This window comes from Typopeltis vanoorti, chromosome 4 (assembly GCF_054136105.1).
Source record: "Typopeltis vanoorti isolate ZY-2024b chromosome 4, IOZ_Tvanoo_1.0, whole genome shotgun sequence".
Classification (NCBI taxonomy): domain Eukaryota; kingdom Metazoa; phylum Arthropoda; class Arachnida; order Uropygi; family Thelyphonidae; genus Typopeltis; species Typopeltis vanoorti.
In genome coordinates, this window is record NC_143552.1 from 24,158,100 (window position 1) to 24,183,904 (window position 25,805).

General features: G+C 33.7%; 1 protein-coding gene across 3 annotated transcripts in view; it reads right to left on the reverse strand.

The window, feature by feature from the left end:
- The window catches only part of LOC150107165 (tRNA (uracil-5-)-methyltransferase homolog A-like), a 424,227-nt gene that overhangs the window by 63,950 nt on the left and 334,472 nt on the right, over window positions 1-25,805 (reverse strand). For all 3 annotated transcript variants that reach the window (XM_090391689.1, XM_090391688.1, XM_090391687.1), the window contains exon 12: window positions 2,484-2,600. In XM_090391689.1, coding sequence (XP_090247815.1) covers window positions 2,484-2,600 — 117 coding nt within the window. The remainder of the gene's footprint in view (window positions 1-2,483; window positions 2,601-25,805) is intronic.

Consider the following 25,805-nt stretch of genomic DNA (forward strand, 5'->3'; position numbering starts at 1 on the left):
TGCTAACAGCCTTAGTTGGTGAAACTAGTTAGTATAACGTAGTTGTTTATTATATGCACTTGATCAATATAATCCCATTAAAAGTCCTTCCAAAAGCCCTCTTTGATAACTGGTTTGAAAATTCATTTGTTAAAGAAGTCAAACATTACTTAGAACAGCAAAATCTGTGCTTCAAAGTTCTAATTCTCGATAATGCTCCAGGGCACAATGCTGAAGCCCTCACAACATTGCATCCAAATGTAGAGGTTTTATTCCTCCCACCTAACACCACTTCTTTAATCCAACCAATGGATCAAGGGATCATAAAAACATTCAAAGCCTATTATGTCAGGCTTTGAATTCTGGTGCTTTATTTACATCTCTGCAAATAAAGCACCAGATGAAGGAAAGCACGACACGCTAATGGCATTTTGGAAGCAAATCAACATAAGCCACTGCATAGAAATGATTAAACTCACATGGGAACAAGTGAATTCAACAACATTGAATGCTTGCTGGCATCAGCTCTGACCAGAAGTTGTCAACAATTTTAAAGGATTTCCATCGATTGAAAATGAAGCCAAAGAAATTGTACAAATTGCAAAAGCAATTGGCGGCGAAGGATTTTCAGATATGGAAGAAGGGGAAGTCAAAGAATTAATCATGAATGACAATCGAGAAATTACGAATGAAGAATTGGATGATCTTGTAACACCAGCCAACAGTGAAAGCAGTGATAGTGAAGAAGAAGATAAAACGCCTTTAACTTACAAGAAGTTAAACGAATTGTTAAAAAAGGCACAGGAACCGTCTGATTTTGCAATGGAGATTGACCCAAATGAAGAACGAAAGAAGAGGACACTTTATGAAAGGCATTGAAAAACTCTGCGCTCCTTACTGCGAAACTTTTAAAGAGTTGCATCAGTCATTGTCCCAAGCAAAAATCACTAGCTTTTTAAAAAAATAATTGTATCATGTACCTACTTATTAAGCAGTAATAAAAATCCTTTCAATATTATACATACATACTTTCTTAATTTGAACTATACCTAACACATTTTTTTCCATAGAAAGTTAACTTTGCGGAACATGATTTTGCCATGCGCGCAATGTATTAATGAAGTAACTCCTGCGTTCGGCAAGGGTTTACTGTATTTGTTCAAATGACACAGACCTTGAAACTGTGCTTAGGGTCCTTCGCAACACCTTTTTAGCCAATGTCTGCAGATCATATAAAATAGTTAAAATATTACATGCAACTCCCCCCCCCCCCCCTCCACCACCCATCCGTCCTATATCCAACACACAGGATCACAACAAAACCATTCCCATTCCATACGTTACAGGTATATCAGAAAAAATAGCCAAAGTTCTTGTAAAATGATCTCCATACCAAGGGCACCAGTAGTGTCCGGCACCTGTGTGCAAAACTTTAGTTGGTGCCCCTATTTCCCTGCCTCCAATAAAAAATCACTTTAAAAAAACGTTTTTTTTTTTTTAAGTATTTCCTCCTCTTTGGCACCTGTGTGCATCACATGCATTACACATGGCCGGCGTGCTCCTGCTCCACACCACTTTCATCCAACTAGCTACTTTTAGATGTTCTGCTAAAGATCAACTATATCCTGTTGTACATCCAGGAGTATATAAAATTCCTTGTGCCTGCAAGTTAGTCTACTTTGGACAGATTGGTAGATTCGTTAACATACACCTTGAAGAACATAAAAATTACATCCAAGACCATCCATATGGCAAGTTAGGATTGGCATGCCTTACATACTCCTTTACATAGGATCAGAAGGATACACAGAAGTCATTACAGGTCTGAAAGGCTGTTCTTAGAATCAGCTATGAAGCACTCTCCCAACCTCCAGAAGTATAGTTGTATTAATTTACGAAAGATCTGGGAGATTATCATTTTAAGACCTAACAGCCAGACTTCTCTGAATTAACTTTGTAGTCATCTGACCCACAGAGGGAACCAAGTAAGGACATTGAGTGTTGGTTACAATTTATAAATTGTTTCTATGATTACTTGGTTTAGTGCTGTGTGCCTGTCACAGTTACATTGTACTCTGATGATGTTGAGTAGAAAACCAGTGAAATATTAGTGAGTTTAATAAATGTATTTTTTTTCTCTTATTGTTAATTATCCCATTAAGCTTTATTATAGATAATGAATACCTAAGCCTTCCTGTACAACTCCATCCATATCTCAGGCTTCTTCCTGGCTTCTCTTTCTTGATATTTTCACTTGCCAATAATTAAAGTAATTAAGGTCTGTAATAAAAATTTTACTTTGTTTACAATGTTTTTTTTTTATATATGTGAACAGGATAACCCATATGTTACATTTGCAATATGTCAAGCAAACGTATTATATTCATTTTTTTTAAGATGATAATATGACATTAACACAAGTGACAACAGAAAATTATCCATATTTTATCTATCAGAAATGTGATCTCATAACATTAAACTTTTATCTTCCTAAAAACACTTACGTAATCCAGCTCTTGGTGGATCAACAACAGCAAGAATATCAGAATCAACAGCATGTTGTATTACCTCATAAATTATGTCCTCTACTTTGCCACATATAAACTCAGCATTGGTAATACCTGAAAAAAATAAATAAATGAAGGAGAGTGTGGAACATCTGAATATTTTTCATCAGAAAAAATAAATGAATCAAAATTTTAATTTGTCATATATGTTGCTTCACAAACTAATATGAAGAAAACTACAATATCATCTCTATTTTGAATAAATTAGTCAAAGATTGAAATTATGGTCACTGTTTTTAAGCAAAAATTAAGAGAATTTCTGAAAAAAAAAAAAAAAAAATTTTTTTTTTTTCATAATACAGTTACACCCCGAGTTACGTAAGTAATGCATTCTGTAAACCTTTACATAACTCGAATTTTACGTAAGTCAAATTTGTAAATTACATACATACAATAAAATGTTCAATGGCTACTCGTACCACTGTCTTACATTAATTTTTTTGCCATTAATCAGATATTTTCCATTTTTAATAGTTTTCATTTTTAGGGTGATGAAAAAAAAAATTCAATTATAAAAAAAATTATCAGTTGTATTTGCATAATATATATACTGTAAATATGAAAAATACATAATATAAAAGAATATAAAAACAAACTGAAATATTCACTTTTCAAATAAAAAAATGTCTTGTGACAGCTAAGTTGGCTGTTCCAAGGAATGATGTTCTGCAGGAAGTTTTACCCCTTTTAATGTTGAATGCTGAGGGTAGTTGGGGTCGTCTGAGTTGTCATCTTGACTTTGTTATGAACGGCATCTCACAAACATGTCTAGAGTAGATTGTGTGGTCACACGCTTCTTGTCCTCGTAGATGGCCTTGCAGCTAGACATATCAGAATAGATACGGCAACTAACATTTTCGAACCACTCAGTGTTCAGATCCATCGATTCTATTTGCTAACAGCATGTCTATCAAGTTAAAAACCTCGACTAGTCGTCCCTTCGTTTTGTAGACCTTTGTTTTTTAGATTTATTACCAGCGCATTCAGTTTTGCATTTGCATTCCACTTTAAGGGTAAAAAACAATGAAACTAGCAGTGATAGCAAGTGACTGAGCTAACCATGCAAGGCATCTACTACTGTACTGCAATAAGGCTGTCAAAGATGCACCTGTGCAAAGCCACAAACATGTTCATACGTGCTAGCAGATTTATTACGTAACTTGGGGTGTAACTGTATATCTAGAATACTTCACTGTTTCAATTTGAAAACAATGAGGTATTACTTTTTTAAGTGTGATACCAGAGTCACTGTTAATTATTTTATGTTATTTGTATATTTTTATCAATGTACTGTCAAATATGATTTCAAGTATACTGCTTTGTATTTTCTAAGACGCCACGATAGGCCACTGAGTCTAACATGAAAACATGGGATGCTGGAATGTTTTGTATTTCATTTACACATAAATCATTAAGTTTTTAAAGAAAATTCCCTGTTCAAAATAAATTTTACTCAACTGGTGTCAACCTCATGTATAATGAGACCTATGGAGTTTTCTTAACTATAAAATCACATGTATATTGCAGTAAAAATGATTTATTGTACAAATATTTCATCTTACATATCGTATGATGAGCTTCTTTAGCTCAGTTGTTATAGATGAAGCTCTTTGGTTGGAAAGACCCGGGTTCAATTCCTATCAGTGATGTCAGCAACCTTTATCTGGTCTCTTTCGACGAAAGGCGAGTTAGCCGATCTCATACAGAGGTGGGGGGGGGTTCATTCCCCCCACCAGAACAGGCAAACCTGACGTGAACACACCGGGAGGCACAGGGACAAACACCTTATCCTTGAGACAGTTGCAGTTGGGAAAAAAAGAGAAAAGAAAAACACCTCGACACTGTAAAAGGTAGAAGAGGAAGGATTAAGAAGCAGAATTGTATGATACCATCTGTATAAGCAAAAAAAAGAAAAAAAAAGTGAGATCTGAAGAAAACAAACAGGGGAATATATGCATTACATTAGAATCTCTCTATACTTGCAGTCATGTCTTCATTAGGATTACTGAGCTGAAAATAAAAATTAAATATAGCCTGTTCAATACATTTGAGAGTTCCTCTAACTTTCAAGATGGCAAGGCAGTCATTACAATTAAGGTATGGTCCATACAGTACAGCTTCAGCACTTTCTAGAATAAATATTCATATTTATCCACTCATCTGTGTATTTTTTAACATAGAATTGAAACTACTAGCCATTTCATGGCTAGTAGTTTCAATTCTATGTTCTATTTGGTCAGATTTATGAGATTTGTTAAGACAAATATAGTTTGACGTTAAATAATGTATTTTTTCAAAATCTTCCTATTTGTCTGTAGTAAGACAAGTTGCACAAACATACTTAGTACCATTATTTGTGAAGGTTTGTCCTTTGGAGAAGTTAGCAGATTATAATTTGGTTGATGTGCTTGAAGGTAGTAATGAGTTTGCATTTTTTTTTTTTTGTTTTCATAATCTTTGCTACATACTCAAAAAAATATTATTTCTGAATATGTAGCATTCAGAATATAAGGTAGAGCCCTGCGGACTTCTTTCTCGCTTGGATGATGTATAGAGGGCTATTAATTATTTTTTGTGCAACTTAGTCAAGCTTTGTTTGACAGTTTCCAGTTTTGTATATGAGTGATCCTTCAGAGGAACAAATTTTGTGTGCTCTAGATTAGCAGTTCCCAACTTATTTTAATTGCAGAACCCTTTGCAACTTGATAAAAAATTTTGGAACCCTGACAATTTTTAATGATTATAAATAAAACAAATCAAAAATTATTTATTAAAAATATAGGTAAAACAGACTAATAATGGATCCACAGCAAATATTATTAATTCAAACTGGTATTAATGTGAAGGATTAAACTTTTAATTTTCTTTCAATATTTTTTCAAACTTTGGTTTAATGGACAACTGAATTCTAATATGTGGCATCCAATTTTCTGTATTTTGTTTTTTGTCACACTGTAGGGCAAAAATCCACTTTCACACAAATATCTGGTACTAAACAGCAACAAACAATAAACTGCCCTTTGGAATAAATTTGGATATTCTTCTAAGTCTCACCAAAATTCATTTAATGAAACTTCATTACATTTAACTTTTATTTGGAAGTTTGATGCCAGGACAATGAAATTTTTTATATCCTGAAATAGATAGTTCCTCTGGTTTTTCTTTAATATTGAAAGGACTGAAAACCCAATAGTTATTCATCTTTTAGTACAGGAAATGTTCATTTAATGCCATATTAATTGATTTTAGATGCCAAATAATTTCTTTTCGAATTTCACAGTTCGATTCCTGTAAAAAGTAATTTAAAGTTGGAAATGGATCTATATTATTATTTTTTCAACAGCCATGGTCCAGTATTGTAACTTTTGTAATAATGATCAAAATTAATCTTTTGTGTTAAAATATTTAAATTTTTTCCTTGAAGGGAGAGAGAAACATAATATTTATAATTTTTGAAACTTTATTTAAATAAATTTTTCATACATATTTTAAACTATTAATTAGAGCTCAAAGACTAATTTTATTGCAGAACCCCAAATTTTATTGGCAGGGTGCTGCTGCTCTAGATACTAAGGATTTTACAATACCATACTTTTGAGATGGACTACGAGCATATGTATTATGAATGCGTGCACACACACACATATATATGTATATATGCATTCTGTAAAAGATAGTATTCAGTAGATGGAAACAGAAAGTGATCCATCATGTTCCCACTTCATGTTTATGTCTAGAAAGGAAATTGCTCTTGATGATTTTTTGTGTAAATTTAATTTGAGGATATAAATTGATTTTGTAGAAATGAATGGAGTTCTGCTTCTGTATGATTCCAAATTGTAAAAACATCATCTATGTGGCCAGGGCTCCAGAAATACAACTTAAATCTATTAGCCAAAGCAAAATTTTACTCACCCGTGGTATCGGTCTACTTTATATAAGTATGGTTATAGGTGATGTTTTAAAACATCATCATCATTGGCTCGGCAGCCCTGTGTGGGCCCTGGTCTTTTTCTGCCAGCCTTCCTTATTCATTGCTAAGTTTCTCCAGTTTTTAACTGCCAAAGTCTTAATATTCTGTATCACTCCATCTTCCCATCTCAATTTAGGTTTTCCAATAATTTTCCTTTTTCCTTCTGGCCTAGCATAGAATATCTTCTTAACTGTTATTATCCATGCATATAATATTTTTTAATTTTTAAACTTTTTTTTATTATCCTATGGTATTATTACACCAGATCATAGAGGTCAAATTCCTTGCAGACCTGATTGAGAAAAAGTGCTGCATAAAATACAGCACCTCTTCTGGGTTGTTATAAAGTTCACATTTAGATATATTCATACAAGTTAGTAAATGCAGTGGTGATGCTACCTCAATGTTACAGATTTTGCAGATAGGGAAGACCTTTTTGCCATTGCTAAGCTTGATTGGTCTTGAGGTGAGAGATCATGGTAGTGTCACAACGATTAAACTTTGTGTTTAAGTTGCTCTTGGTTTATCTGCTGAATACTAGTGGTGAGTCATGTCCTGGAGAATCATTCTTTATACATTTTCTTTTTGAGTAGTTTTAAAAAGATCAAAATCTGTGGTATCACTTGATGTTGCAGCCATTTTTGATACTTCATCTGCAGTTTCATTTCCCTTCAATCCCATATGGGATGGAATCCATTGGAAAATTATTTCGGAATCTTTATGTAGTTTTTTTATGTTTTTTGCTTTGTCTCTAAGTATTTCTTGATGGCTAGGAATGTGCTAAACATCTTCTGAGTGAGGCAGAGAGGAGAGAAAGGAAGGCCTGGATTACTGAGGAAGTGATAGAAAAAAATGGATGAAAGAAGAAAATGGAAAAATAAGAACAACAATGAAGCCCAAGTCAGATATAAAGAGATCAATAAACAAGTAAAAATTCTGGCTAAAATGGAAAAGGAAGACTGGCTCAATCAGGTCTGCAAGGAAATAGAGGAAAATGATACAACAAAGAATATGAAAAAGGTCTATGAAGGCTTGAACTTGATTTTAGGGAAAAAGGGAAGGACAAAAAGTGGTGCTTTGAGAAGATTTTGTTGGAAAAAAATGAGAAAATGATAAGTTGGAAGAAGTATGTAACAGGAATTTATGGAGATGAAGATAATCTGGAATGTGATCAGATAGAAAATGATGATACCCCAGAAATTAAGGAATGGAAAACCGAAACAGCCATTAAAAGAATAAAGGACAGGAAAGTTCCAGGAGTGGATGATATTCAAGGAGAGCTGCTGAAGGCATTGGGAAAGGAAGGAATAAAACTTCTATCCATCATCTTTAATAGAAGTCTGGAGGAGAATAGAATATGTAAAGACTTCATAAGATCTAATTTTATTCCTATTCCCAAGACTACAGGAACGATGGATTGCAATAAGTACAGAACTATCAGTTTGATTAGCCATGTTGCAAAAGTCCTAATCAACATAATATATAGAAGAATGGAACAGATGATACAGAGAGAATTAAATGAAGCACAGTTTGGTTTCAGGAGAAACAGGGGAACCAGGGAAACTATTACAACACTACAGATATTGGGGAGAAGAACGATTGCATGCAATAAAGATTTATATCTATGCTTTGTGGATTAGGAAAAAGCTTTCACTAATATTAATGACTATGTTTTATTTGATATTTTGCATAAAATAGGAATAGATGAAAAATTATCAGGCTGTTGTTCAGAATACATAAAACTCAAGAAGCCAGGGCTAGATTTGAAGGAGAGGATACTGAATGGATCTCCATAAGAAAGGGTGTAGGATGTCACCACTCCTTTTTAATGTCTATAAGTGAATGGATGATGAGGGAGGCTTTGGAAAATCTGCAGATGACATTGTATTGTAATTATGATGAGCAAAACAGAAGAAGGTTTGCAAAGAATTTTGAATAGACTGAACAGGGTTGGAAATGAGAGATATAAAATGAAAATAAATGTTCAGAAGACAAAAGTGATGAAGATTTCAAGGAAAGGAAATGATGGGATGGAAATCACTTTGAATGGACAAAGAATAGAGAATTCTTTAATTCTGTTCTTAATTTCATAATTAGATCTATTGTCATCTGTTATCCAAATCCCAAGTTTTGAATACCTTGGGAGTTGGATAACAGATGACAACAGATTTAATTATGAAATTAAGAACGGAATTAAAAAAGCAGTATTTTTCCAAATATACCACATATTAGGAAACAAAAATCTGAACAACAGTTAAAAGTAAGAATCCTCAAGACAATGATCTGGGGCATGGGAATGTATGGATGTGAATCCTGGATGATCAATAAGGAGATGAGTGACCAAATGAATGTGGTGCTCGAGAAAAATGGATTGTATCAGCTGGACTGAAAGAGTGAGCAATGAAGAGGTTCTTAAAAGATTCAAGATGAAAAGAGAGTATATATGGCTAGTATCCAAAGAAGAAAAATAGCATTTGCAAGACATTTGATGAGGGTTTCTTCTGGAGAGCTTCCCAGAATAGTATTGCAGGGGATGGTGGAAGGAAGGAGAGGAAGACCCCGACTGCAATGGAAAGACAACATCAAAGACTGGATGGCCAAGAGTCTTACCGAAGCAAGATACAGAAGATAGAGAGGCATGGAAGCAGACTGTTCATCAGCTGCAACCCTCTTAAAAGAGGAGGCCATAGGATTGGATTACATTAGTGTAGCAGTTCTCAATAGCTTGAAGGGCTGCTAAGAAATCTGTGAAAATTATAAATTCCTTTGGGTTTTGTTTATCCAAATGTTGCAGTGCTGTGTTAATGGCTATTAATTCTGCATGGTATAAGTTACATCCAATACTGTTAGTTGTTTTTAGCTGTATATTTTAAGAGCTATAGATAAGTACACCACTCCCAGAATTCCATTTGGATTTTTGGAGCCATCTGTGTAGATCTTTATTGAGTCAGGTCCATATTTCATTATTTTTGAAAAAAAAGCTAATGATCTCAAGATTTCAGGGTTTTCTAGGCTTTTTTTCCTCCAGTTTCCCTATTTCAAAATAATAACTATATTTTTCCTGTCATGAGTTGGAGGAAATGCTGGGTAGTTGACTATTTTATTTTCCATGATTTTATGCATTGTCTATGTTTTCTTTATTCTGTTTGTTGGTTGGCATTTTTTAAAAAGTTCACTTGTTCTATGATGTGCAAAGTTGGCTATTTTTTTTTTTTTTTTTTTTTTTTTTTTTTTTTTTTTTTTTTACAAATTTAGTAAGATTTTCTTGCCACCTAATTTTTAAAGGAACAAGGTTCGATTCGAATTCTGCTATTTTTCCAGGAGTTGTATTCCTTAGTCCACATATGATTCTAGTTACATTTTTCTGAATTTTTATAAGCTTGTCTAAACTGGTTTGTGATTTTTTGCATCCAGATGGGCGAAGCATATTCAATTATGGGTCGGATAATAGAGGAGTACTGACTTTTAAGGTTTTAGAATCAGCTCCCCACTCTCTACCAGAGATACTTTTCATGATATTTAGTCTTCTTTTTGCTCTGACTGCAACAGTGTTGATATGTTTATTGAAGCTTAGTGATGAATCCAGAGTAACTCGAAGGTATTTGGGGTTTTCATTAAATGTAATTAGCTTAATCTTTGGTCTCCACTTTCTGAGGTGGTTATTAATGGTAAATACACAAATTTCTGATTTAGTAGAGTTAATTTTGATTTTGTGGTTTTCACAGAGTGTAGATAAACTTTCAATGGCTTTGTTTAAGTGACCTTCTGCTGTTTCTAAGACCAAATCAGCAGCAAACATAGCTATTTTGGTTTCTTTATTTATATTTTTGTCTAACTCATTTAAGTAGATGGAAAAAAGGAGTGGGCTCAAAACGCTACCCTTGAAGGAGTCCCTGTCTTATTTTCACTTTCTTTGAGGAAATGCATATAATATGCCTTGTCTAATTTAATCTATCGATTTTAATGTACTTAATGTCTTGCTCATTAAATAATCTATACAATTCATAATGGTATCTTTTTTCCACATCCCATTCTCTTGTACTGCTCCAAAAAATGTCTGAGAATCCTTCTTTCAAACAGATCTAACAGTCTTTCATCTACCATTGATAATACCCAGTTTTCAGAGGAATAAGTTATTATTATTATTATGGGCAACTCCAAGGAGTCCTTAGACTCATCGAGGGAGGCCCTAACATCATGTCAAGAACAACTATTCGACATTCACACAGTATCTATCATAACTCGCCTTGAACTCATTCACAGTCATGGCACCCACAACAGACTCTGGCAGCTTATTCCACTCATTCGCCACTCTCCAAGTAAAAAACCTAGCTCTAACACCCAGCAACCAAGTGATTTGATGAGCTGATTTAGCCACTTTTGCAATGTGCCCCCTAAACTTCAACTCTCTATCCACCAACACTCCCAAATCCCTGGCCTCATCAATCTCCTGGAGTACGGTTCCACCAATGTGATATACTGCTGCTAATCTTATCACCCCAAAATGCATAACCTTACACTATGCCACATTAAATTGACATTCATTCTCCTTAGCCCAGTCCTCCAAACTATCCAAATCATCTTGCAAAATTTTGACATCTTGTGCACTCACTATTGCTCTACCCAACTTTGCATCATCAGCAAACAAATGAACACTTCTTCTCAAATCCTTTCCTATATCATTAATGAACAGTTAATTCTAGTCTTATATAGACTTTTTAGTCATACATACATTTGAAGAACAAGAAAAAAAATCTGTGACTATGTGTTTACAAAGTCAAAAGAGGCATCTATTTGCAGAAAGAATGCATTTCTGAATCTCAACATTGATGTCATTTTTATAATTAACTTCTGATCCCAGGTATATAAAGCTACACATGGTTTCAAATTTACAGGAATCAAATTTGATTTCAGAACAGTGGTGGCCAGTGTATCTAATGACGTAACGTGCAACAACAGCAAACGAAGATCGCAGTGCATTTGTTTCATGTAACGATAATTGAAAAAATATTATTCTTTTCATATTTTCAACAGTGACACTCGTCGTAATTCAGCCTTGTATCTAAAATAAATAAATAATTATATGTTATTTTAACAAAATAAAATAAGATTTACAAAAAATAGTTCACCACATACATGCACCAATAATAAACATTTCATATCTCACAGAAATAAGGCACGTAAGCATACTAAAAATACACTGCTGCATGAGCAGTTACAGTTAGGAATGACGTAATGTGCAATGACAAGGGTAAACGAATATCGACGTTAGATCACAGTGCATTTGTTTCGTCAAAGCTGTATAACTGAGAGGAGACCTCCACATAGTCTTTAAAGGAATGCGGAGAACCGACCAGGGCTTCTGACCTAATGTCCAATCCTCACCTTCTCGTGGTGCACACCCTGTTGGGTATCTATTTGGATACTGAACGAACGAGGATAGGCTGGTAATTTGGGATTTAGCCGACCAAATTATATTCTTATTGCTTAAACCAAAATAAAAAATGATGCTACAACATGACAAAATTTCATGCCGGATGGGGCTTCGCCCGGTTAAACAAGGCCCCTGTTGTTTTTGCCAGGAACCAGGGCGAACAGCAAAAAGTCAGCTACTGGAACAAATCTGAAAACAAACCCCAACTCAACATCACCTGAGTTAAAGATCGGTACTATCAACGTAAGAAGCCTGAATGGCAAAGAAATCGAGCTAGCTGAGGAATTAGATAAGTACCAGATCGACATAATAGGGGTGACTGAAACAAAAAAGACCAAAACTGGTCTTTTTTGTTTCAGTATCGGCAACTGTTTTAGATCTTTGCTATTTAGAGCACGTGGTCTTAGAGATCGATTTACTAGGATGAGTTTCAACATTCGAACTCCTGATGCAACAACGTTACTTGATCTTTGCTTGCTTTAAACCCACTTGCTTTTTTCTCAGATTTTGCGATTAAAGTTCAACTAGGCATTTTCTTCCAAAACAATCAGTTTCATCAGCATTAAACACTTGATTGGGACAATATCCACCATCTTCAATAATTTTGGCTGAATTTGTCTTGAAAATTTTTTGCTGCTTCTTCATCTGCTGCTGCAACCTCACCTGTAATCTTCATGTTATGAAGTGCATTCCTTTTTAAAACTCGGTTAACCATCCTTTGCTAGCCGAAAATTCTTTATCAGCCTGGGAAGTGGAAGTAGACGGCTCCAACTGCTTCATCTGTTCATAAAACTGTAGAGCTTTTTATTTAATTAAATAACCATTTATAGGAATTCTTATTTCAGTTAATTCTTCAATCCAAATTACGAGTGCTCGTTCCGTTTTTTCTAATAAAGCATCTCTTAAGTACGATGATAATTTGGCACTTAGTTTTTGTGCCAGAAATGACAGATTTTCTTATTGCAACTTCACTCTTTTTAATTGCTTTTATAGTAGATTGGCCTAAATTAAAATGTTTACCAATCGCCATATATCCCTCTCCTTTTGCTAAGTGATCTAAAATTGCAAATTTTCATTTCCAAAGAAATTGCTTTTATTGGTGCTTTTTTCCTCTATTGGGCCAAATTAAATCCTTAAAATAAAAATTAGCAAAATTTAGACTTTCGATAATGAAAAGACAAACACTTACTCACATGCAAAATTAAACTTCATTTGAAGGTATGCACTGCATAACTTCAAATCTGCATAAAAAGAAACCCAAGTGTGTGTGTGTGTGTGTGTGTGTGTGTGTGTGTGTGTGTATATATATATTTTAAATAAGTTAGGAAACTTAATGACCCTTGTTTAGCTATCTTACATGAGCTACTTAGGTGGTGCCCTTTGGAATTATTATTGTTTAATTAGCCTTTTTACATGTACTGATGATGCCTGTGATACTCAGGAGAAAATTCTACTAATAAATAATATTTTACCTGAGTTAATTCTGTTATTATAATTTTAAGTAATATGTCTACTCACAGTATTTCCTTACTGAAATGTTTATTTTTATTTTGAAGATAAGAGTAGAAGAAGAATTTACTAATGTTGTAAATGATAGGATTATATGCACAAAAATAACCTGAGTAAAAATATACTTCCTCACTATATAAATGCAACAGTAGCTGACAGGATTAATATGTGAATGTTACGTAATGAAGAAAATGAATGGTAATTCAAGAATAACAAGTGAAAGTTCCAAATCTTCATTACAAAATGCAGAATTTTCAAAATGTTAAGTCATTATATAGTAAAGTTTAATGATAATTGTAATGAAAATATTGAAGCATTTTTTGAAGTTGAATTCGTTGAATTCGCTCTTGAATTCTCAAAGGGAAGGATCACTGATTCAGTTTGTGTCCAAACAGCTAAATTTGTTAATGCAATTGATGAGTCAATTAAATGCCATGTAAGATTTCCTGTAAATCTAGAGTACCTTCTTATACTAGTTGCACTGACTTGAATTCTCAAAGGCAAAAGCAATTTAAGAAGCTGTTGTTGTAGAGTCCATTGAAGAGCTTTTAGATATGGCTGTGAGTCTGTAGCGTTGGCAATCTGTTTAACTTTGATGGAGTAAAGCTTTTCTCTAGGGTTATTGTTGATTTTCTGTAGAGCAGCAGCAATTGCTGGACAAGAATAGATATTGGCAGGTGTTAGTTCAACTCCCGAACAGTTCTTGCAAATTTCACAGCTTCTAGTACCATCTGGCTGACTTTTCATTCCTTTAAAATGTTCCGTTCTTAATCTGGTGATGATTGTGGTTATTTCTCTATTTTCATTAATTTCACTGGTTTCATGCTTCTTCTTGATAGTTTGTTTTAACAATCTTATTTTTGCAACAGAATTAGCATCAGTTAGTGGCAATGGAAATTGCCATCAATATTTACATAGGCTAGTATCCATTGCAGTGTACAGTTTTTATTTTTCAAATTTAAAGTTGTTAGATTTCATGAATTCCCTGTGTAGCAAAACAAATGTTCTCTGCCAGGTTGGTAGCAAAACGACCCAGAGGAAGACCAAGATATAGGTGGATTGATATGGTACAAAGTGCCTTAGACGATAGAAATATAAGACCTGATAATGTTGGAGTCTTGACAAGTAACAGACTGATTTGGAGGAAAATTGTAGATAGGAAGTTAGTAATGATATAATTTTTTCATGTAGTACTATCATATCCTGTATACCCCTTGTGGGAACATGGAGAGGAATTTGATGATGATGATGATGAAGTATTCAATCAATGTCAAAACATAAGCTGTAACCTTTAACATGTTGTACTGCATTTATATAATGTTGTAAGCATTGTTATTATTTATAAACACAAACAAAATTTAATTTTTTCATTTTTTCCTTGGGGGTGCTGCAGTGTCACAGTGTTTATGTACGGGCCGCCACTGTTTGAGAAGGATCATCACAAGTTTTTCTTGTTACTAGTATATATTGTTTTTACATGGCTAATTTGCAGATGCATTTTCTTTGCTGCCTTTTTTAAACTGATAAAAGTTTCTTTCATTGATTTTTGTATCCTTCTCAAAATATTGATATCACCTACATAAGGCAGAATTTGTATTGACTTGTAGAAGATGGTTCCTCTACCAGCATCTCCGAAAACATTTTCAAGCACTATATATGAAACAATAAACAAGCTGAGGCATCCTCTTGTTGAACACCATTTTTTTTTTATATGTATTGGATCAGACAACATGTTTTGAATTTTAATCTGACGAGTAGTCTGACAATGAACTTTAATCTATAGTCCCTTCACTACAATAAACAAATTACATCTCTCTCTCTCTCTCTCTCTATATATATATATATATATATATAGAGAGAGAGAGAGAATATATAGACAAGTGCTCTAAGTTGATCTGTTTTCTAATTTCATGATCATATTGTTATGTAGAATGATCTCTTTAGTCTAGATTTTCCTGTCCAGGCATTGAAAGTCCTGAGTGAGATGTGATCCTGTTGTTGTTGTCTCCTGATTCTGTTAGTGTCTCTTTGTTGTATTGTAGTTTGCTCACTTTACAGTAACATTTGGCTATGATCAGAATTTGAGAAGCTAAAACATGAATAAGAAAAGGGAACAGATCAGTTGTTAGTTATTTCAAAGATGTAGGATGAAATTTTGAAATAAATTTCAAAACTTTAGTTACAGTTAACATCTTGTGAAAAGGGAAATGGGAGTTATGTTAATGAGAGAAAAAAAAAAAACACCACATGAAAGGCTAACAGATGGAATTAAAATTATTAGATGTTTTAAATTTGGAGAACTAGATCACATTTCTAGACATTGTTCTGGAGATCATCTGCCAAAATCTAAATATTCGAGAGTTCAAAGCAGCTCCTATAAAGGTTATTAGTCTTTCCGTGTTGTGCAAAATATGCCTAGAAGTGAAAAATTTTAAAATATTTACAATCTAAACTTTGTTGCAAGACTTTAATAACTCTGAATATGGTAGATTCAAAACTTTAAACTTAGTGGGTACCAAAATTGCAGGGCTGTCTTGTCAAGTACTGTTGACACTGGAGCACATATTTCAGTGATTACTTGTCAGTTTTTTCACACTTTAAAGGGAAAGGTTAAAGGTTCACATCAAATAACTATGAGATAAGACTGAAAAGTATATTTAATCAGGTGTTACCTGCAGCACAGAAATCTCCATGGAAATATTCTTTCCTGATTTTTCTGTCACAGTTTTGTATGAGTTGCTTATCTCTCAAGCAATTTCTAGTAATATCATTTAAATTGTTTTAGGTGAATTTTTTGGTTCCCCATAGTTATTGTTGCAATTATTCATCTGGAGTTATTTCTTCACATAGAGTTGACTTTCTTAAGCTATTTTACAAATTCTCTGCTGAACTATCCCAGAGTTTGTTTCCTCTGAATAACAAGGTTTGCTTAATGACTGAAAATATTAAGAATACTGAAGAACAAGATCTTAAGATCTTTCTCCTTTTGATACTCTGTCTGGGGAGAATAAATTCTCAAGATGATAAGTATATTATATCTAAATGCTTAAAGTGTTTAGGAAAGAAATTCTGAGTTACTTTTACTGAAGATATACTTGGACTGTCATGTACAGATATGGTAGAACACTCTGTGATAATTACATATAAAAAGGTTTGGGTGTTGACGATTCATAATAATGTTAAAATACCAAGCTATTTTAAACCTGGTTTTACTCCATTTCTCAAGTAAGCAAACAGACAGAGAAATGGAGTAAAAACCAGGTTTAAAATAGCTTGGTATTTTAACATTTATTATACCCAAGGTAAAATACTTTCTATAATTCATAATAATGTTTTACGGTATAAACAAGACCAAGAGAGGAAAATAATATATTTATTAACTGACTAATATTTTGCTGGTTTTCTAACCAGCATCATCAGAGAACAATTACAAGTGTGTGCACAGCACTATGTAATTGAGAAAACAATTTAAATTGCAACTGACAACAGAATTAATATCCTTACATGGCATTCGATGGGTCAGATAACCATGAAGTTAATTCAGAGAAATTCAGCAATCAGGTCTTAAAATGATAGTCTCCCAGATCTTTGGTAAACGAATGCAACCATACTTGTTAAGGTTGGGAGAGCGCTTCATAGCTGATTTTGATTCTGAAAATAGTCTCACAGACCTATAACAATCTCTATGTGATAATGATGCTTCCCCCCCCCCATTTATGGGGTTTTACTGGAATAAATACACATAAATAATGAAACGTGTTTAATCGAATGATAAATGCACGTAAACATAAGAAAGATATTTAATTAACCAAATATTTTGCTTAATGAAATAGCAGACCATCTTCAGTGGTATTACAAGAACAGTTTTAAAAAATACAAGCTAGAATACTAACAATAGATCATTAAAAATAGAACACGCCACGTGATGTTATATCACGCGCATGATCTATTTGGTTAATTAAATATCTTTCTTGTGTTTACGTGCATTTATCATTCAGTCTTATGTCACAAGTATCCTTAAAACAGCAAACGTGTTTAATCATTTCAATATTTCATCTTAGTCAGTGAGACATAGTCAAGGAAACAATATTAAAATTGCAAACACACAAATTTGGACAAATATTAAGTGGAAAAGATTAGACTGAAAGTTTGAAGTCCTATGAAGGACATCCTCTATGGGCACTGTTGGATAACTCAGCTGTGTTGGGCAGGAGGCCTAGAATTAGTTTCCCAGATCTTGGGAAGTTTAATACAACTATATTTATTAAGATTAGGTCGGATTTTTAATTCTGCTGCTGATTAAAAAAAAAAAAAAAAAAAAAGTCTTTCAAATTTCTTTTGGTGAAGCACAGTATTTTTTTCCCCCTATTTGATTCTGTACAAAGTATCAAAGGCATGATCAGCAAATCGTGACTGACCATACTTATGGTGACAGATGTATTTTTTATGTTCATCTAGGTGGATGTTAGCAAATCTCCCAGTTATACAGAACATGGTAGACCATGTTATGTCTATTCCTTCACATAGCATTAAATGGAAGAGGACATCTTTGCTGCATAGAAGTTCATGTAGGTCTGAAGGACTATTTTTGAAATTGACATTAGCTGTGAAACACTCCTAACCTCAACAAATATGTCTGTGTTAATTTACAAGAGATCTGGAAAACAGTCATTTTAATTAGTGTGTTTAGCCTGACTTGTCTGAAGTAACTTAGTTTTTATCTCCCTCTAGAGGACACAGCACTAAAGGACACCTTGACAGAACATTAGTTTCTTCTCAGTTATAATTTGAATTGTTTCTATGACAATCTCATTGGGTGCTTTGAGTTTACCATAGTTATAATTTGTGCTCTGAAAATGCTGGTTAGAAAAAAAGCAAAATATTAGTAAGTTCAATAAATTAATTATTTTCTTCTGGTGGTGTTTATACAGTGTTATGAAGAACCAACAATACCTAAGCCTATTTATACTTATTAGTATATTTGAATCTCTACAATTTGCCCCTGAAAGCTGTTTTGAGTTTGATTATTTTTAAAACTTTCATACACATTTTTCTTTTCAATATAATATTCATTTTTTATCCTACTTAAAGCTAAGTTGTGATTAGTTTCTATTTCAAGTATCCTGAACAGGTATACATGTGACATATTATTGGTTATTCACCAATAACACTGAATCTGGTATTCAATTTGTATTCTAGAGTTTAGATCTAACAAGAATCAGTATTTCCTTTTTCTTTGTCAGCTGCTCTCTCTCTCCAGTGACTTGAAAACTCTTCTGCTTCTTCCTTAATGAAACATTTGTGTACTGTTAAGGAAGAACTCTATTTAAAACTGCCTGCCATCCAAGAAGTTTATATTAAAGTTTAATATTGATCTGCCAAAATCTAAATATTTTTAGATTTTGGCAGATGATCTCCAGAACAATGTCTAGAAATGTGATCTAGTTCTCCAAATTTAAAACATCTATACTTCCTTTCTCTGATCATTATTGCCAGAATATAACATCTCAGAATTAAATATTTAGCAGTATCTCACCTTTTTGTCTTAATTTCAATAACAGAATGTTAGTTGCAACAGAAGTCAAGAATTCTCTTGCAAATTATTGGTACCTATCTTTACTGTTGATAGTGAGTTTGTTCCAGTGGATAACTTTTCACTGCACAGCCCAAACAACATGTTTGCAGACATAGATTTTATCAGAAGATCTGGATCTGGCTCCTACTAATGAGATATCAATGAATGTAGAAACTGGTTTTGGTCTTTGATGTGGCATTTCAGTCCGTCTGTCATTTCATTACATTGTTCCATCATGTTTTGTACGTAGCTTAAGTCAATATAGAATACTTATTGGTTGGCTAAGTCCTAAATTGCTGGCCCATCCTCTTTCAATCAGTATCCAGGTAGATACCTAATAATGAAGCATATATACCACAAGAAGAGTAGGACTGGCATTGAGACAAAAGTCTTGGTGATTTCTTCACATTATTTTTTTACGGTTGTTAGTTAAACAACTAACACGTCGTTTAACATGTTGTATGTCACAAACAATACATTTTTAAAGAAGTTATTTTGTTGAATATCTGAATTTTAATACACAGTTGAGAATAATTACTAAATGTAGCGCTGCAGTTATAAGAATGCTCATCAGTAATTTCACTGTATTCTGGAATTTAGCCATTCCATTTAGAAATTTTAGAATTTTATGTCACCTACTTTATCCTTGAGTAACTTTATTAAACTGTTTCCTGGTAATACAGCACTCTTATCATTATTGTGACTGTCAGAGTGTGCTATAATAAAACTAGAAAATTAATCTCCACAATCTTATATTTAACTAAAAACATTTTTTTCAAAACTATACGGTCAACATGCCTATTCTTAGTTTACCTTTTCTTCTCTTATCATATTCATATTGAAATAAGACCAGGCCACCTATTTTGGACACTTTTTTTTTTCCTCTTCTAAACTGATTTAATGCAAATTCACCAATCTCACATATAGCTTCACTATTCCACTTTGATTTTTTCTCCTTTTCATTCATTTCTTGGAAGGTTTGCATTTGCAGTGATGCCATTGCAAACCTTCAAAGAAATATTTGCAGTGATGCCATTGCAAACGTTTCTTGGAAGGTTTGCAATGGCATCACTCTTGCTGAAAATGAATAGGATCCCCATCATCATTTGTAGTAGCAACATGCATATCAGCTCTTAAAGAGGCAGTCAATCAAATTTTGTGTAGCAGGTAAATACTTCAATGAGCTTCAGAAGTTCAAGAATATGGCTTGAACCTCCAAAGTAGCCCATCTGATAACTGCTTGGTTTTTATCCTTGGTATTATTCAAGAAGAATGTTAGAGATTATGGTCTGACTTCAGTTCTATTTGCTGACCACATAACAAATACTTTAGATTCCTAAGAGAAAAAATTAGGGTCAGTGCTCCCTACTCTATTGCAAAACATTTCTTCTCTGAATTGATAAGTTTCCTACTGTCTTCAATTTATAATCCTCACATTGCTCTATTACAGATGCTGTGCAATATTGTAAAGCAATAATCATAATATAGAACTTAGATCCTAACTTAGGTTAACTCAAAATAGATTGGTTCATCAAAATAACCTTAAGATTATCAAAAGCATTCTGTTGAATTACTCTCCATGAAAGCATTACTCCCTTCTTTATAAGATCAGTAAACTACGTAATTGATACAGTTATACAGAATATAGAGAACATGGTAGGTCATGTTCTGTAATTATGATCAACTTAGGGGAATACTATCATTGATAGCATGGTATCGGTTACTGAATGGGAAAAATTCAGTAATGCATTGGAATCTTTGAAAAAGTGCTTAAACTAGGTGGTATCTGAATGTATCCATAGTATTCGAAGAATAAATATGTTGGGAGTGAAATGGATGTCCAACCTTATTAAGCAAGAAATCCACAAGAAGTTATGAAATATATAAAGCTCAGGCCAGAAAAGTAATGAGTATTGTGAGGAAAACTAAATTGGAATATGAAAAGAAATTGGCCAGGCAATCCAAAAGAATTTTATTGTTATGCTGCAAGTAAAAGAAAGAATGAATGTGGAAGAATAACTTTATTGAATGCAGACGGTATTCGAATGTCGAAAGCTAATGAGATTGTTCAATTAATCAGTACTCACTTTGCTAAGATATTATATCAACCAGGTGTAGCACTGTACATGGTGCACAGTGCTACATTGGATGAAGAATTACAGCTTCATGAAAATGAGGTTGAAGAGCTGTTGCATAATCTAGATAAGAATTTGTCTATAGGGACAGATGGAATATCAGTCCATTTGCTAAAGGAATTTTCAGCCGAATTGGCCATGCCTTTCACATGTTTGTATAACTTGAGTCTCACCTCAGGATTGATACCACAGGAATGGAAGGAATGTATGATAGTTCTATTGTACAAGGATGGTGCAAAAACTGATGTGTCGAACTATCGACCTTTCAGTATCTCTGGTGTGGTAGTGAAGATTTTAGAAAATTTGGTAAGAACTCGCACACAGAAATGGATAGACAAACATGCTATACTCTGCAAGGAACAGCATGGGCTTAATAAAGGAAAGTCATGTTTTAGCAATTTGCTCATATTTAATAACAATGGTATGGCCAAGTTGGATAAAGAGAATGGATACACTATGATTGGATTTTTCTAAGGTATTTGATAGGATACCACATGAAAGGCTGTTGCATAAACTGGAGAACATGAGATTGGAATATAAACTCTTGAATTGGATCATGGAGATGGTTGACAGACAGATATCAAAAAGTGGTATACAGTGAGTGTGAATCTGCCAGATTTAAGGTGACCAGTGGTGTACCTCAGGGTTCAGTCCTTGGGCCACTGAGTAAGGATCTATCAGGAAGGATCTAACATCAGATGTGCAAGTGTTTGCTGATGATGCAAAGATAGGCAGGGCAATCAGGGATGCTACTGATATTCAGCAATTACACAATGATCTGAATAGACTAAAAATTTGGGCAAACGAAATGGCGATCAATTTAATGTTAGTAAGTGTAAAGTTCTGCACTTCAGTGTGATTAGAGTTCCAGCGGCATATTATATTAGCAGGGTTATGCTACAAGAAACTGAGGAGGCAAGAGATCTTGGCATGTTGGTGGATTGGAATTTAAAGTTCAAAGGTCACATAGCAAAAGTTGCAAAAACAACTTCCTTATCCTTACATGTCAGAACCTTGACATGTAGGGATAAGGAAGTCATTTTGCCTCTTTATAAGGCTTTGATAAAACCACACCTGGATTATTGTGCGCAGATTTGGTCTCCTGGAGTTCCAAGAGGATAAAGAAGCTGTGGAAAGAGTGCAAAGAAGAGTTACAAACATTATATCTGGATTATGGATTTAGATTATGAAGACAGATTGCGAGTTTGTGGATTGCAGACTCTGGTTAACAGGAGAAAGAGGGGTGATATGAGAGAGGTCTATAAACTTTTGAATGAGTGTTATAGGAGATCATCTGATGAAATTTTTTGTCATATGAAAGGTGGGGAAAGAAATGGGGACATCCATGGAAGTTAAGTTTACCCACAGTCAAGAAAGGGACAAGAGCAAGTTTTTCTCTCTCAGAAAGCAGTGAGTAGAATAATTTTCCCTTAAGAGGTAGTGAGCTCATCTAGTGTGGATGAATTTAAGGGATGGTATGATAGCTGGTTTGGGTGATTTATAGCCTCCCTCGATGAGTCCTTGACTCCTCAGAGGTCTCAGATAATAATAATAATAATGAAGTGATAAACTAAAACATGAGTAAAACAGTTTTACTCATTTCAGATGTTCAGTGTATACTTCTGCCTCTCTGACAAATCAATGACAACAAATGAGCACTATTTGTTTTTAGAGAAATAAAACCGCCAATTATAATTAGCACTTTTCATTCTAGGATTCAGGATACATTACTGTGAATATTTAAAAATATGCAAATAGAATCGGAGGATTTCCACCACAACTAATTTAACTCATGTCAGAGTTCTCTTACCCTCCTTGTCAAAACAACATCTCAGTTGAAATTCACACATTTCACATACTAATTGGTGTTTAAGTACTGTATACATAAATGAAAGAAAGAGAACTATTCACTGCTAATAACTTTAAGCATAAGGAATGAATTTCACTAAATCTGTTGACACTTATTCACTTCCCTCACTCTCTCTCTCTTTCTCTCTGAAAAACAACAACAGTTGCATAGGAGTTCATTACTGATTATGCAGACATTAATTATTTTATGTTTGCATCTTGTTTCTACTTGATATTCTTTGCAGGACCATGACAAATATGTTCACTTCATTAATTAAAACAGTGTACAGAATTAAAACATTCTGCAGAATATTTTATGCTTAATATATTAAAATAATGAAATACAGAAGAAACAAAGAGAGAATGAACCATGGAAAATATACATTTCAGTCTTCTTCTTTCAGCTTAATGGACCATTTAGATCCGTGTGCTGCCATCACTAGGTTTCTCTGTCAGTTTCTGTGATAAGCTACATCTGGTGTAAAGTGCTCATCCAGCTGTCTGAATTTTTTTATTACCATATCCATTCATCATGTTTGGAGTCGTCGTGTGGGTCTTTTCTTGTCAATTTAATTTGTAAGTACTTGTTGATGTTGATTTACATGGAATATTTCGAAAACAAAATACTTACCACAGCTACATACAAGCACTTAGTATCATTGCGCTTTGTTGATGATGCGTTTGCCATTTGGCCTCATGGACAAGACACTTTGGATTTTTTTGTTACCTACCTAAACAGCCAACACTCCAAAATTCACTTCACAGTATAAAAAGGATCCAATAACTGTTTGCCTTTTCTTGACACATTAGTCACTCACCTTCCAGATGGTTCACTGTCTTTTTCCATTTATAGAAAGTCAACACACACAAGATATCTACATAAACAATTGCATCACCATCCAGCCGAACAGTATGGTATTTTAAAAACACTTACACAAGAGAGCTAGGGCAATTTGTTCCCATGATGCAGCTGTTTCCACAGAACTTAAATATCTTCACCATACTTTCCTTGCCAATGGCTACAGCTCCTACAAAATAAATAAAATTCTACATGGTCTTCTTACTTCCCCCTTCTGAAAAACATAAGAACAAAACACCACTACTCCTATTCCCTATGTCCAAGGTACATCAGAAAAGACAGTCAAAGTAATAAAAAAATATGACCTTCGTACCATATTCAAACCATACGTTTAATTAGCAACTCTGTTCTCCTCTCTTAAAGATGAACTCCAAACCCCCTTAGCATCCTGGAGTGTAAAAAGTTCACTGTAACCTGGCCTACTATGGACAGACAAGATCTGTTAGCATCTACCTTGGAGAAAATAAAAAATACATTCGCCACCATTATTATGGCAAGTCTGGATTGGCAAGCCATGCTTTGGACACCCATTCACACAGGATTACATGAAAGTAAACCAATGTGCTATACAGAAGTTGCTACAGGTCGGAAAGATTATTAGAGTCTGCCATGGCTATAAAGTATTCTCCTAACCTGAAAAAGTATGATTGCATTAATATGTCAACATTTTGAGAGAATGTTATCTTAAGATCAACTCCTACACAACTGTAATACTTCTTTTTTTACAGCATTAGAGGATTCCAAATTAGGACTTTCAATCTTTTGCCCATTACAATTTGAATTGTTTCACTTACTCATTGTCATGTGTAAATTGTAACATGTTATTTTATGTTCCGAAGATGCTGGTTTGAAATCCAATGAAATATATGCCAATTAATAAATATCCTTTATACAATTTAGTTCATTTGGTGTTGTAATACCATTTAAATAGGTTATGAAGAGATTGGTTTGTCACATCACTACTCTCCCATGGTTCTTCCATCATAAACAACTTAGGCATCTCATGCTTCTAATTCATTTCTGAACTAAAACCGACTTGCAGGAAATTTATATCTCATATTTTGAAATCCATGTAATTTATTTTACTTTTCACACAAGTTTGTTTACAAGAAATTTTATATCTCTTTTAAACAAATAAAATAAATACGAAGCAGAACGTTTCTTTTATCCTTGAAATACTGTAAGGTGATGCACATATTTGATACACTTCACTTAAGAGATTAATAAATAGCCAATTAATAAATATCCTTTATACAATTTAGTTCATTTGGTGTTGTAATACCATTTAAATAGGTTATGAAGAGATTGGTTTGTCACATCACTACCCTCTCATGGTTCTTCCCTCATAAACAACTTAGGCATCTCATGCTTCTAATTCATTTCTGAAATAAAACCGACTTGCAGGAAATTTATATCTCATATTTTGAAATCCATATAATTTATTTTACTTTTCACACAAGAAATTTTATATCTCTTGTAAACAAATAAAATAAATACGAAGCAGAACGTTTCTTTTATCCTTGAAATACTGTAAGGTGGTTCACATATTTGATACACTTCACTTAAGAGATTAATGGTCAGATGTATGGTGGGATTACTAAGCATGCTTCATAGAATCACTGTATGTTCTAAGAAACCAGATGGAGTATAGTATATTTTCATAGGAAACATTCCATATTTCAAAGGCACTCTCTAACTGGTTTCATCGAGGAGATTAATGGTCAGATGTACACTGGGCTCAATGGACATTTCATAGGAACCATTGCATGTTTTAAGATGACAGTCAGAGTAGTGTATTTTCATAGGAAATATTTGCATTTTACAAGGTAGTGTTTATTGTAGTAGTATAACAGCATGCATAAAGCATTGAATTTTCGCTTCAACATAGTACTGTTCCACTTTTAATTTCTGATTTTACTGAAAGTA